This window comes from Hyperoodon ampullatus (assembly GCF_949752795.1).
Source record: "Hyperoodon ampullatus genome assembly, chromosome: 1".
Taxonomy (NCBI): domain Eukaryota; kingdom Metazoa; phylum Chordata; class Mammalia; order Artiodactyla; family Ziphiidae; genus Hyperoodon; species Hyperoodon ampullatus.
In genome coordinates this window covers 129,294,860-129,310,711 of record NC_136914.1, presented here as the reverse complement: position 1 = coordinate 129,310,711, position 15,852 = coordinate 129,294,860, and the positions used below count along the sequence as shown (strand labels likewise).

The window sequence follows — 15,852 nt, the reverse complement described above, 5'->3', positions numbered from 1 at the left end:
TGGATTAAAGACCTAAATGTAAGGCCAGAAACTATCAAACTCTTAGAGGAAAACATAGGTAGAACACTCTATGACATAAATCACAGCAAGATCCTTTTGGACCCACCTCCTAGAGAAATGGAACTAAAAACAAAGATAAACAAATGGGACCTAATGAAACTTCAAAGCTTTTGCACAGCAAAGGAAACCATAAACAAGACCAAAAGACAACCCTCAGAATGGGAGAAAATATTTGCAAATGAAGCAATTGACAAAGGATTAATCTCCAAAATTTATAAACAGCTCATGCAGCTCAATAGCAAAAAACCAAACAACCCAATCCAAAAATGGGCAGAAGACTTAAATAGGCATTTCTCCAAAGAAGATATACAGACTGCCAACAAACACATGAAAGAATGCTCAACATCATTAATCATTAGAGAAATGCAAATCAAAACTACAATGAGATATCATCTCACACCAGTCAGAATGGCCATCATCAAGAAATCTAGAAACAATAAATGCTGGAGAGGGTGTGGAGAAAAGGGAACACTCTTGCACTGCTGGTGGGAATGTGAATTGGTACAGCCACTATGGAGAACAGTATGGAGGTTCCTTAAAAAACTACAAATAGAACTACCATATGACCCAGAAATCCCAGTACTAGGCATATACCCTGAGAAAACCATAATTCGAAAAGAGACATGTACCAAAATGTTCATTGCAGCTCTATTCACAATAGCCCGGAGCTGGAAACAATCTAAGTGTCCATCATCGGATGAATGGATAAAGAAGATGTGGCACATATATACAATGGAATATTACTCAGCCATAAAAAGAAACGAAACTGAGCTATTTGTAATGAGGTGGATAGACCTAGAGTCTGTCATACAGAGTGAAGTAAGTCAGAAAGAGAAAGACAAATACCGTATGCTAACACATATATATGGAATTAAAAAAAAAAAAATGTCATGAAGAACCTAGGGGTAAAACGGGAATAAAGACACAGACCTACTTGAGAATGGACTTGAGGATATGGGGAGGGGGAAGGGTAAGCTGTGACAAAGCGAAAGAGAGGCATGGACATATATACACTACCAAACGTAAGGTAGATAGATAGCGGGAAGCAGCCGCAGAGCACAGGGAGATCAGCTCGGTGCTTTGTGACCGCCTGGAGGGGTGGGATGGGGAGGGTGGGAGGGAGGGAGATGCATGAGGGAAGGGATATGGGAACAGATGTATATGTATGACTGATTCACTTTGTTATAAAGCAGAAACTAATAAAAAAAATAAAATAAAATAAAAAATAAATAAATAAATAAAAATTTAAAAATAAAATAAATAAATAAATAGTGCCTGGTATATAGCAGATGCTCAATGAATGTTTACTGGTGAATTAATTAACAGCAGCAATGCATTACAACACCTCATATAAGCCTGAAAGAACTTTAGTATCTCTTCACCCACAACAGCAATCTTTGTGATGGGTATACTATACACAGTAAGAAACTACAGGATTAACTGAGTTCTCACGATGGAAGAAGCTCTCTTTTGGTGCTATCACTCCCAACAGCCGAGGTAATGGTTCTCAAAGTATGATCCCTGGGCCAGCAGTATTGACATCAGCATCACCTGGGGACTTGTTAAAAATGCAAATTCTCAGGACTTCCCTGGTGGCGCCGTGGTTAAGACTACACCTGCCAATGCAGGGGACACGGGTTCAAGCCCTGGTCTGGGAAGATCCCACATGCCATGGAGCAACTAAGCCCGTGTGCCACAACTACTAAGACTGCGTGCCACAACTACTGAAGCCCGCGCGCCTAGAGCCCGTGCTCCACAACAAAAGAAGCCACTGCAATGAGAAACCAGCGCACCGCAGCGAAGAGTAGCCCCCGCTCGCTGCAACTAGAGAAAGCCCGTGTGCAGCAACAAAGACCCAACGCAGCCAAAAATAAATAAATAAATAAAATTATATTTTTTAAAATGCAAATTCTTGAATTCCAGCTCACTAAGTCACAAATCCTGGAGGTGGGGCTAGTGATCTGTGTTTTAACAAGCACTCCAGATGATTCTGATGTATGCTCAATTCTGAGAGCCACTGGCCACAGAAATTTTTCTCATGGAAATAGAAGGGATCTCAAGCCAACAAAAAGGTCATAAAATATTAGATGAGGCTTTAAAGAAATGTACTTAATGTTCAAACATTAAAATGTTTTTAAAAGAAGTTAAATTAAGTCAATCCATTAAGTGACATGAAAAACTACCAGTATATAGTTGAGAGGTTTTTTTTCCTTATCAGAGATCATAAAACTGTATTCAGATCCCTACTATGAGTTATTAAGGAAAGAAAGCAGAAATAAGGCAGAATATGGAGTACAGGTAAAATAAGACATGGATGAGATCTGGGAAAACTGTTTTTCAGATTCCAACTGAAATTTAGCACTTTAGTTTTAAACAAAAGTACAAACCACAGTAGTTTTCACAGTATCTGTTGACTCACGACTAACAGAAATCATAAAATATTTTCATATCATATTATAGTTGTTACATACATCTCAAAATATACTTTATGGTCACTACTTAGAAATTACAGCAGTAAATTAGGTCTGCCACTAGATCTCATTATTTAATGCATTATTAAAGAAACATATGTATTAATATGTCACAATTAAAAATAGTCTGAAAGCTACATTTCAATATATTTGGTTCCTTGGCAATCCTAGGTATTTCATATATTTAAAAACATTGTTCTGAGAGAAGGTCCACAGGCTTCACCATATGGCCAAAGAAGCCCACAATATAAAAAGATTTTAAAAACACACAAAAGTTAACAGTTAATAGCCGTGTTAAAAGTGTTCCTGACCTCCTCTAAGTTTTGGGCCCCTTCACAAATCTGAGAAAACGTATAGACCCTTTTCCAAGTTTGCAAAGGGGCATGGGGGATGCATTAGGGACAATGATTCCTTCTCCTGAAACAGCATTATACCAAAGCACCCACCTTTTGATTCCAAAAAGAAACTCTAGTTGTACAAATACCTTAATCTCTGTAACTTTTAGCTTAGTATGGGCAATGAGCACATCTATAGCCCACATCTGCAGAGGCCGACAATTTAGTGGAAAATGAATAAGAATAGTCAACTAGCTTAAAATTAGGGAACTGTGAATGAGGAGCTAAGGAGTTCAGTCTTTATTTTAGGTAATGCTTTGATTGTCTTCCTTTACTTTTCATTTTACAGTACTCAGTATTTTGGAAACAACAAAATTTGTATAAAAAACATACTTTGTTTAAAACTCTTAAAAGGCTTCCCACTGCCCTTTAGATAAGGCCCCCAAAAACAGGTACAAAGCTTTCAGAGTCCTCACCAGTTAAGATTTTACCTCTTTAGCCTCATTTTCATCCCCTTTCCTTCTCATAATCCATATTCTAGCCATGTTGAATTCCTTTCTGCAAATCAAATAGGCCATGCTCTCCTTCCTCCAGACTTTCAGACATGCTATTCTCTGCTTGGCTAATTGCTTCAGACCCTTCAAACCTGTTTAAATGTCACTTCCACAGGGAGGCATTCTCTGACCTCCTGGCCATTCCCCTACTGTATACTCTCTAAACCTTTCATTAATCCTATCACAACGTTAACTCATCACATTTTATTGTAACAACGTGTTTGACTGTTCATCTTCTCCACGAAGCTGAAAGCCTGGTGAGGACACAGACAGGGTTCCCCACAAGGTATTCCGCTGAGCCTGACATGCTGCTGGTGCTCAGTAAGAGCTGGTTGAGGAATCAATGCATGGATTTGCCTAGAGACATGTTTTAAAGCATTCCTGTTTGTATATCTAAGAAGTCTGAGCTATTCCCGACTTGGCAACACTTATAACCTTGTGTGCTACTCATTTAAAATTTCATATAATCTGTATTTAGCCCTGTCCTCAGTCTGAATTAACAAAACTGTATTACTTAGACACACTGTTTGTTATATATAAAATTGGAAGTTAATTAGTGTTTAAAAAAACAAGTCTGAGTGCAAAGGAATGAATGCTACTAGTTTCCCAAGTTAAACAAATATCCTCTAATGATCAACTGTCTGGATATACTTATCTTTCCTTTTATATAAAATAGATGTTTCCTGAGAAGTATACAAATACCATTTAAAATCATTCCTTTTCATTTGTTTTATTAATTGACAGGGTAGTTCTTTGCTTTTGGCCACTCTCCTTCACATAATTAATAATCTGTAAAAGATATATTCAAGGCGCACTAAAAATCAGTGGCTACTTTAAAGAGCCCTTGAAGGATCCTGTTTTAAAATGATAGTTTAGAAAGCAGAAGAAGCTTCATTTCATTTTCTTTCTAGATCACAAAATCCAATTAAAAACTGACAATTATGATAAAACTCTACTTTTTTTTTTTTTTTTTTGGCCGTGCTGCTTGTGGGATCTTAGTTCCCTGACCAGGGCCCAAGAAAGCACCGAGTCCTAACCACTGGACCACCAGGTAATTCCCAAGCTCGACCTACTGATTAAGTAAAAGCATCTTATTAAAATACGTTTTCATCTTCTATACCCTCCGTAATTTAATACCTTATATGGTTACTTTGTACACTGTTAAACAGTATAGTTAGATGGTTTTTTAAATACCCCCTCTTAAACGACAGTAAAGAATTTAGAGATCATACTCAGCACATGCAGGGACTCCACAACTGCAACTCACCTCCATTTTTCATGAACCTGATACTTTAATATCCAATTCCCAGATAATGGGAATTTCAGGACGATTCAGAATTGCATGATAACATATTTCATTAACTCTAAGACATACATTTTTTCACATTTTGACATCTCTGAAATCAGGATGTATTTTACAATTGACGATATCCTAAAATTTGTAATTGCCAGCAGGTTTTTCTTTTAGTGGTCTAAAAATAACGTTTCTTACAACTGATGGCATCTTAAATGAAATACTGTTAATAAAATATTAAAAACTTCTCTCTAGTAAGGCTTTCCAACTAATCTAAATAATAGTATAATTATAATTCACACAATTCTAGAATCAAAACTAAATAAACTTAAGATTCACATTTTACCTTTTTAGAAAACTAGTGACCAGGCTAAATTCAAGAAAATAGATAATTGAAAGAAAACACTTCTTAAAAAATTATTTTAGGAAAAAGTATAGTTTAGAGGCAGAAATAACACAAATTGAAAAAAAAAAGACTTGAAGATGTTCAGTCAGTGGTAACTTCGAAGGAAGTGAAGGCGGGAGACAGACCTAGAGTTCTGTCTATAGACGAAACAGATATTAGGGACACGGCAGGGGATTAACTTAGACAGCAAGCAGATTCCTTAGGGGGAAAAATACTATTATAATCTTTCTCCCTCCACAAGGAGGGATCGTTGTCACCCTTTAAACAAAAATACGGAAACATAGCTGAAATCATTGTAGTTAAATGTAAAATTGCAAACATTCTTAATAAATTAAAGACCAACCTACCAGCATTGTCTTCCTTCTGGCTCAATCTGTTTCACCTTCAGGTAATCCTAGGGTAGGGGCTCCTTTTCAGATCCCCAGTTTTTCATGTCGATCTTCTACCTCCCTGTGGCAACAATATTTTCTAATTAAAAGAGTCCTTTTGTGCCACAGGGAGGATTTCTGATGGTATAACACATACAAAAGTTATCACAGCTCATCATGAGGTCAACCTAGTCTTGAGAGTCTTCAAGAAAGAAATTTGGTTCCTTATCTTATTTTTCAATAGAAATCTGGTTTTATTTTTTAAAACTGCATTTCAAAAACCTGAACTTTCATTTATTTAAAAAAAGCACTACTTTCTTGTTGAAGTATATAAAAATTCTTATCATTCATCTATCTTTTCAGCTAACCTCTAAACACAATTTTGTAGATCAGAAAAAAAAAAAAGTTTTCTAAGTTCTCTTGATAATTACTTTAACTAATAAGACCAACCTTTTATGTTTTGATACTTGGTTAAAAACCAAAATCCTGTTCCCAATGAGCAGAAGAGAGGAGTAGGAAGCTACCAGATCCCTTTGAGCCAATGTTTGTTAGTAAAGATTAATAAATAAGTCTACATGTATTATGTAACATGATGTTAATTATGCTTAAAACATACATTAAAAAAAGACCAGCGGGAAATTTAGAAAAGTGGTAGTTACTGTCCCCTCACTGGTAAGATTATGGGTGATTTTCACTGTTTATTCTTTGTAATACTTCCCAGTTTTTCCAATGAACACGTATTGCTTTTATTATTAAAAAAAAATCAAATTTAGGTGTAAGCAAGAATGACTAAAACTTACTGTGATTTTAAGATGAAGTTAATCTAAGTGTGACAACATTATGGCTTTGATATATTTTGGATGACCATATTTATGTTTTTTGGATGACTGCCTTTTTATATTTTAAATAACCCTACGGTATTCAATATTTAGCATATAAACAAAAAAAACATATTTAAGATTTTACATAGATGCTTCTTCATTATACTGCAATTCTAAGTCAAAACTCAATTTGCTTCAGTCTGTATTTCTTAACAGCTATGTGTTAAACTCTGTATTATATGCTATATTCAACAAAATAAAAATATGGGCTCTGTACTCAGGGGCTTGTATGCTCACTTTGAAAACTAAAGGAGTATACACACAGTGTAAGAACAGTGTAAGAAAGTCAATGATCATGTGTCTAAATCCAGATGGTCTCACAGAAGATCAGGAAAGGGAGTGTTTAACGTAGGCCACAATTGCTGTGGACAGCTTCATGCGGTTGGGCCTGAAGGAATGGATAATACTTAAAGACATTCTTGATAGAAAACTATATTTGAGCAAAAGCTCAGAAGCATAAATAGCACAGCCATGAGAAGGGCAGAAAGGAAAACTGCTAGAATACAGTGTTTCTGTAGATAAGAAGGCCAGATTTAAAAGGCTCTACTTCTGGATGATTCCGTGAGTCAATGAATTTGGTAGAGGAGTGGACTTGGAAATCTGATAAACAAAGAGCTTCAGGAGAATGATAAATGCAGATCCCAGAGCACAGTAAGTTAAGGAAGGAATGAGGAGGAAAAAGAAAAGACTTAAGGTATAAAACATTTGTCGTTTTAAAAAGTCAAAGTGAACGGAAAGAGAAAACTACAACAGAGAAGTATTAAACAAATGTTGTTTTAATGTATAAAAGACCTTCTCCATATCTGAAGGCACAAGGAAAGGTTTTAATGAAGTTAAGGAACACTTACAGAGCACTTACATCACAAGCGCTGTGCTTTATAAGTTTATTTTATATAATCCTCACAACACTGAATTCCTATTTTACGACAGTGAGACAGACTCTGAAACAGTTAAATACTGCCAAGTAAGTGATAAGGTGGAAACCTGAAACCAGGACTAACTAACCCAATCAATAGTCTTCCCTTTCCTACTAAAGAGAGCCACTTAAAAGGCTTAAAAGAAAAAAAAAAAATTTAAGCTCAGGATTAGTCACCCAGGATTTTTTATTATATTTGACTACTATTTGTCTCTTCTTCTTGTCTTCAAAATGTAAACATTCCCTAAAGTTAATTTCTTAATTCTGTGTCCTTTGTTCTCTATCACAGAGTGACAAATATAGAATTTAAAAATCTTCCCCTTGGGGAAATCTCTCAAGTTCCTTTCCCCTTGGAGTTTTCATTTGTTTCCATGGCTTCAGTGAGGATGATCCCAAGTTGGTCTCTGCTTGACCTTTCTGTACTAAGCTTCAGTTGTACTAGATAACCTTCCATTTACCCCTACGGATCTATACTCCACCCTTCACTCTGTCCCAGGAGGCTGACTTCCCTGGCTCCCTCTCTGTGGCACTGCCCTCAAGTCAGCTATGTCCTTTGACCAAAGGTCCCAGATTCTCTCAAGGTAACCCCCTCTCCAGGGCTCTCCTTCTGGGTTCCAGTAACCCTTCCCTCTGTTTGGCCCCTGGGCCAAAGGACAGAAACAGCTCTGCTACTGCTAGCTCTGGAGTACCACCGCATCACTTATGGTTACCCTACACTTGCCGACACATTTGTAACTAGCCATTTATTAAAACATTCCTTAAATTATCCTTATTTGAATATGCCCTCTCTTTTGTGATGGGGCACTGAACATACATTTGTACATCTTTAAATACCTAATTATTTCCCCTTTGATGCTCTGCTTCAAATCAAAATCAACATGCTTATTATCAAACTTATCTGCTTCCCCAGTCTTGCCTTCCTCAAAACCTTTTATGATAATTTCGCCATTATTAGGGTCAAAAAACTGAGTAATACCTTACCTATCTATGTTTCTCCCCTAATCTATCATGCCTAGTCTTATTAGATCTTACATAGTAGAAGTGCTTATATAAGCCACTTCTGTTCTTATTGCTTCTACCTTGTTTTAATACTTCTCAAGCCATCCCTGAGTCATACATACTACAAGAGCTAGTCTTTCTGCCTCATCTTTTCCCTACAATTCATGCTCTATCTACTGAGATACTAATCACTTAGTACTTTCTACTCAAAACCTTCCAAATCTTTGTGTCTTATATGGCTAATTACTAACCCTTAGGTTCAAATCACAATCTAGTCACAGTTCTTAACGGAACCTCCTATTAATATCTTATTTACTCAGTATCTTCTAAACATATCTCAAAGTTCTACACCCCACCCATTTGTTACCTATATTTCCCTCAGTCTACGTGCCTTTCGCCTACCTGCTATCTGCCCAACCAAATCCTACCATTTGTCCTCCTCCTTTCTCTAAAACACTCCCTAATGCTGTAAATTGAACTTTCCTCTTCTGAAAATTTCTTTGAATTTGTAAATGGTGCTCAACTGATTCTACACTGCTTTATATTTTGATTATAATATATACATTTTATCTCCACAAAATATAAATTACTACCACCTTGAGGGAAAAAAAACATGTTGAACACAGTGCCCCAGCACATAACAAATACAAAGTATTTATTGATATATTCTCATAAATTAAAGTGGAAGGTTATGAGGATAAATATAGTTTAAGTTAAGGTGCAAGATGAAGAAGCAGATTCTCAACAGCTCAATCTTTGCAGCCAAGTCTTAAAAGATTTCCAGCAAAACTTATCTATTATTGATTGCATTGGTATAAACTTGTTACTTTTTACATGGTAATCTGTAATTAAACTCATTAAAATCTGTAATAACTCATTAAAATTTATATATATATAATATAAATATTATATATATATATATATTTAAGGAGTGAACGTAAAAACTGAATTTCCACATCTTAGTAGGGAATCCAAGAGACTCCTCTTCACCCCCAACTCACCACATCACTCTCCAGAGGCCTCCAGAAACTGCTGGACTCTGCAGCCACTGGCAGAGGTACTTCGGCCTGCCAGAGTCGAGACCACCCTTCATGCATGCTTCGTTACTACTCCTCAAAGGCTCTTTATGATTACTAAACTTCAGTTATTATCAAAAAGCAATTTACAGGTTTAGATGAATATGTCTATTTTTAAAGTTTTAAAATATACTTGGTTTTTCCTATATAATTTAAGAGAGGATTACTATTACACACAAGCTCTGTGAGGGAAATGTAGATGTTCAGTCTATAAGAAAGTGAAGCAAGATAGCCTATAATTACTACTAACAAAATAAGAAATCATTTTATACACAAAATAATGAAGCCAGCTAAATGTACATCATTATATGACTTTAGTACTCCTGCCTGGATGACACCATGAATACTGCTTCTGGTATGGATATATATGCATGGGTATACAGGAATAAAAGAAAAAAAAACTTCAATGACAACATGCAGAGAACTGATATAACAGATCAATAAATATAATTATGAACACTTTTTAGACTAATATAATCTAAATTATAATGTAGGAGCATTCCAGGGAATATTTCCTAGACGTACAAAAGGAAATCTTATTCTCTACAGATCTCATTTCCACCAATTCACCAAACAGAAACTGCTGTAGCCATCTTATAAATATTCCTTTCCTTTACTTCCCAGTCATCTTCCTCTCCAAAACCTACATATATCTGGGATTTAAGCTAAAAATTTATTATCACCACAAGAAATGAACCCAATCCTAATCCACTACCTAAAAGGAAATATGCATTATATTAAGTCATAACAACCTTTCTTCATCTACATAGGTTCTAGGTATCAGGAGAATGAAAATTTATTTATATTTCAACTCATTTAAAAATGCATTTTAGTCTTTAAGTAGAAACAAAATTAAGCTCAGATTAACAGATTCTAAACTAAACTATGTATATTAACAATCTTACTAAGTTACTATGAGCCATGCTATTTTTAAATAAATTAGTATATTGTAGTCTCCAAGTTCTGCAGGCCTTATGATGAATAAATGTGAGTGTATTAAACTGTTCTGATTACGGATGTACGAGCAAGTAGTTTTCAGTCTGAATTTGGCATTGCCTTTAAAAGAGCTGTATCTGAATTCTGCATTTTACAGTGTTCTTCTATCAGGAGAGCCAAGAATAGCTACACTACACTAGTCTTGTTTTTAGAAGTAATATGGATTTTAGAGGTAAAGTGGGTTTTAAAAAATCCATGAGCCAGAATGGAATTAAAAAGAAAATGTAAGATGAACTTCTCAGGTTACTTTTAGACTATTTTAGAATAATGTAAGTTATTTACCAAAATTTCCTTTTAGTGTTGAAGAAAAATAAACCTAAAAAACATTATCAAGTATTCAAAAGCTACTTTTAAAATACCACAAAAGTAATTGTTCTTTTATCCAGACTTTGTACATCCTCTTTTTCAATATTATAATCACTCATATTTTTGCCCTGCAAATGATATCATCACCCTCAGAGAGTTCAAGAAGACGAAGAAAATAAAATCCCTTACATGGATTATATTTGCTTCCTATTTGGAATTGTTTTTACCAGATTAATTTAAATTAATGAACTGCTGACCATCAAGTGTACAACGAATAAGATTTGGTCAACATGCTCTGGTATTTTAACATGAATTTAAATTTCTACTGACGCAAATTTGGCACTGTAGTTTTCATTTTTCAGTTTCCAATTTGCTACCAAAATCAGTCTTCCCTTTTTTTTTTTTGATCAGAACATTTTCCAGAAATTTCAATCAGTTCTACTTTCTTCATTCAACTTAAGCTATCATGCTTTTTTCTTGTCCCATTAGTTTTCTATTTAGTTATACTCCTATAATAAAATCAGTTACAATATCTACTTCAAGATATCATCCTGCATAATACTTTTGTAAGTTCTTCTTATTCTTTTCCTCAAGAAGAAAATTCATCTCTACCACTAACCTTCTAGCTTCGGACTGGAAAGCTCTCCAAACTCTCAAAAGAAAACATACGTTATCTTCCTGCCACTTGCACTGTAAATCAAGTACCACTCCAGACTACAATCACAAAGACTTTATGAAGTGTTTAGCTACCTGTTTCGATAAAATGACTAGATTACCACTGCACGTGGGGTTTGCTGGCACTGTTGTCATCACTGCTCCAAAGAGCAAGGTAACTTCCAACCCCTCAGCTCAACCAAAAAAAAAAAAAGAACTAGGGAGTGCTACTGGGCCTCAACAGGCAGAAAGCCATCAAATACACAAAATTTTTCATCATGAGACTTTGCTACATTTAAAGAAATTTATCTAAAGTATTAAGAATTTGTATTAGGATTGTAAGCCAAATATAAGGATTCTTTTTCTCTATTAACTGATACAGATAAATTTAATGTTTATTATTATAAAATTGTCATTATAATCCTTCTGGTAAAAAACTCTTTTTTCTTTATGGTCAATGGCAAAAATGAAAAGGTTTCTCCAAGAATTATACATACTAATGCCCAATTAAACATACAGTTATCTCACCACAGACATATTGAAATACCAAAATTTCTAAGAAGACAAAAAGGAAAGAGGAATCTGATAGACTACTACAAAGATGCTTCTGACCTAGGAAAAAAGAAATCATACTGCTCCGATATTGGTTAAAAGAAACTCTAATCTACTATGGAATGAGAAAACTGTATTTATTTTTTGAATTAAAAAAAATCTAGTATACTAGTCTATTGACTTCTACAAATAAATAACAACTAGTCAATATTTCCACCCCCAGAAAAAAAAAATGACAAAAATTGTTTTATTATTATGGGTCTGTAATTTTGTCCTTAGGGTCCATGATATGAGACTCTGTTGGACTTCAAAGAATTATAATGTAGAACTTTATATATATAAATTCCCTTAAACAAGAGATATTTCACTTGTTTCCAAGCTATACTAAATAGCATTAAAAAGAGGTTTTTCAGTATATTATTCAACTGGCAATAGTAATGTTGACACTTACAAAATGAGAAAGTTATAAATAATGAACAATTAATGAGATGTCTACCTGTTTCCACATTCTCGGTCTCAACTTCTTGTTCTTCTGCCACATCTTGCATCATGTAAGTCTCATCATCATAAACCAGAACCTGGGCTGCATAGCCCTGCTCTAATCTGGCACTTGGAACTGGTTCCACAATCACTGCTGGATATTCAGAAACCTTTCCACTTTCCTACAAGAGCAAATTTAAAAAACAATCAACCTCTTTATTCACAAATTCTGGATTCACTTATAAATCCTTGAGTTCATATAGTCTCAAGGAGTTCAAACAAGTGTCATGTATTATAAATATGAATGTAAAAACCAAAGTGAGAGATGAAAAGGGCTAATTTTAATAATCTTTTCACGTCTCAAGAGGTGAGACATATTAAACATTTTAAATCATCAGGGCTTTAGGATTAAGATGGCAAATTAAAAACATGCATATAATTTCACTCTCTCATGAAAGCCCACTAAAATGCTATAAAAGACTTTTTTAGACATAAACTCATAAGAAGAGATAAGAGCAACAAAATCTTGGAAGACTGATAGTGGATGGATGAATATTATTAAGTGGTTTAGCAGACCCAGGAAAGCCAAATCATAGCCTGGCAGCAAAAAATAAATGAGACACAACACACTTTACACCGGAGAATCCACAGAAGGCAATACCAATTACTTCTGGAAATAGAGGAGCAGGAGGTGACGGACAAAGAAGAGGGGGGTTAAAACAAGGAAGATTCCATGAAAGTTGTTTGAAAAGCACTTTTATTCCTAGACCTGCTCCCTCCTCCATGATGCTAGGCAACGGGCCCTTCCCCACCTCAGCAGAAGATTGGAGAGTTACTTTCTGGAGAGAGAAAAACAAGAGCATCTTTGAGGTATAAAGGCACATTTGCTAGTATCAGTGCTGTACCAAAAATAGAGTTCCCAATCAGCTTTTTCATCCTCCACCTTTAATCATGAGCATACAGCCAAGTATTACTGTCACCCAAGGAAACACCCAAGGAAACGCCTCTAACACAAAACATATCATTTACATACATATACATTTATATATTCATATTTTTCACAGAGATAAGAGAAGCTATATCCATAAAACAGGAACAGAATACAATTTAATAAAGAACATTAAAAAAATAAAGAGTTCTTAGAAATTAAAAACACAATAGCTGAAATGAAAAAAGAGGCATGGAGAATAAAATTGAGGCAAGTCTTCCAGGAACCAGAGAAAAAAAGACATAGGAGAAAAGCGGGGCGCTTCCCTGGCAGTCCAGTCGTTAAGAATCTGCCTTCCAATGCCAGGGACGCAGGCTCAATCCCTGGTTGGGGAACTAAGATCCCACATGCCGTGGGGCGACTAAGCCTGCGCCGCAACTACTGAGCCCACGCACCACACGGAGAGAGCCCGCACTCAGCAACTACTGAGCCCGTGTGCCACAACTAGACAGAAGCCCACACAGCACAATGAAGAGCCTGCGCACCACAGTGAAAGATCCTGCGTGCCTCAACTAAGACCTGACGCCGCCAAAAATAAATAAATAAATACATACATTTAAAAAAAAAAAAGACTGCTCTTCAAATGCAGGGGGTCAGGGAACTAGGATCCCACATGCCTCGGGGCAAAAAAACCCAAAAAGTCACAGGGAGAGAAACAGGAACACTATTAGAGGACCAGTCCAGGAGGACCAATATCTGAATAACAGGAGTTCCAGAGACAGGGGCGGGGGAGGTTGGAAGGAAATGAAAGAATTTCAGAAATTTTCCTAGAGCTGAAGGATATGAGCTGCCCATTTGAAACGGTCTACCAAGTGTTTAGTATAAACAAATAAAGAATGAGACCTACACTGAGGCACACCATTGTGAAATATCACAATCAGGGAACAAAAAGAAGATTCTATAAGATTCTTGAAAGAAAATACAGGTCACATACAAAGAATCAAGACTCAGACTTCAGTCTTCTCAACAGTCATATTGGAAGGAAGATGACAATGGAGACACTTCTTCAAAATTATAAAGGAAAATTATTTCCAACCTAGAATTCTTCACCCAAACCATCTTATGAAAGTAACATATTTTCTCAGACATAAAAGACCTCAAAATGTTTACCTTCCATGCATCTTTTCTCAAGAAGCAACTGGAGAAAGTATTCCACTAAAAAGTAAATTTTTAGTGAAGACGGTAACTTCGGATACAGAATATAGAAAGTGCAATATGGGAGAGAGACGGTAGTAATCTTTAGGAGGACTGGATTGTGAAGAGAAGCTCCAGGATGCCAGCCGTGCACTGGATTTAAAGGGCAACTAGTTCAGTCGCAGTGACACGACTCCTGAAACTGTCATCACCAAGACAACCACTGACACTGTTCCTAAGGACAGGATGCCCAGATAGGCCTATTCCAGATTTTTCTTTATATCTGGCTTGTCTTGATGTACCTACTCACTCCACCTTGCCTTACTTCCTGGATCAGCTGAGACCACTCATTTTCACCTCCCAGATGACGTAAAGATTCTGCTTTAATCAATTCCTAAGTGTTGGAAGACCACAAAGAGCTCAGAAACCAGAAATAAAGAACAGCACTCTTTTCATGTGACCATATACTTGCTGAACAAACCTGCAATACCCGGCCCATACTATAGCAATGACAGACACCTGACCAAGATGGCGTCCTATGTTTCCAAAATTAACTCATTACACTGCTTAATGATTACCTGAGTAGAAACTCTTCAAGCTCAGTGAACCTGACCCCTGACTAGTCAGCTTGTTTCCTGGAAGCTTTCATCTAACTATGGTAATGCTGCCCCTTCCTAACTCAGTTAGCTTAGTACACTATTCATTTTTTCAAAGTAAACGATAAGTTGCTTAGGAAATATCCACAGACAATAAAACTGTAAAGAAAAGTAAAAGAATGTAAACACAGTAAGTCAGGATAATGGCACCTCTGGGAACAGGGATGGGGATAGGAGGTGGGGCACACTTAGTATTCTAAAATACTAATAATTTCTACTTTTTAACCTGAGCAATAGGTAATATGTCCCCTTTTTGTTATTCTTAAGTTGAAACATATATATTTTATACACTCTTGTTTTGTATAACACATTGCACAAAATTTTTAAATAAACTACAAAACAAAGATACAGTGACTTTTAAAAAAGCCAGTACACACTGAATATTAATCTTGAATTTCCTACTCTGTATAAGGCAAAAGATGAGTCCAACTTGCTAACATTAGAAAAAAATTCTTTTTCACAAATGGGGTACACTGACAGTTGAATCTTCATTCATGCTCCTTGATCAGCTTTATAATCACAGCCCAGAGTCAGTACCACCTAGCTAAACAACAGCTATTAAAGAGAAGTATGGGATAGGTAAAAACTGACGAGGTCTCCACTCATTAGAAACTCAGAAAGCAATATCATAAGCAGCATTTAAACTAGTATTGACCCAAGCAATGAATATTTATATATAGTCCAAGGGACTTGTAACTTCTTTCATTCTTCTAAAATCTAATAGTA

General features: G+C 35.8%; 1 protein-coding gene across 3 annotated transcripts in view; it reads right to left on the bottom strand.

Moving 5' to 3' along the window:
• Nucleotides 1-15,852, bottom strand: part of ELF2 (E74 like ETS transcription factor 2) — a gene marked incomplete at both ends in the record, with an annotated part of 65,764 nt that overhangs the window by 39,266 nt on the left and 10,646 nt on the right. For all 3 annotated transcript variants that reach the window (XM_079702798.1, XM_079702800.1, XM_079702799.1), the window contains one exon: nucleotides 12,365-12,530. In XM_079702798.1, the coding sequence (XP_079558924.1) occupies nucleotides 12,365-12,530 (166 nt within the window). The remainder of the gene's footprint in view (nucleotides 1-12,364; nucleotides 12,531-15,852) is intronic.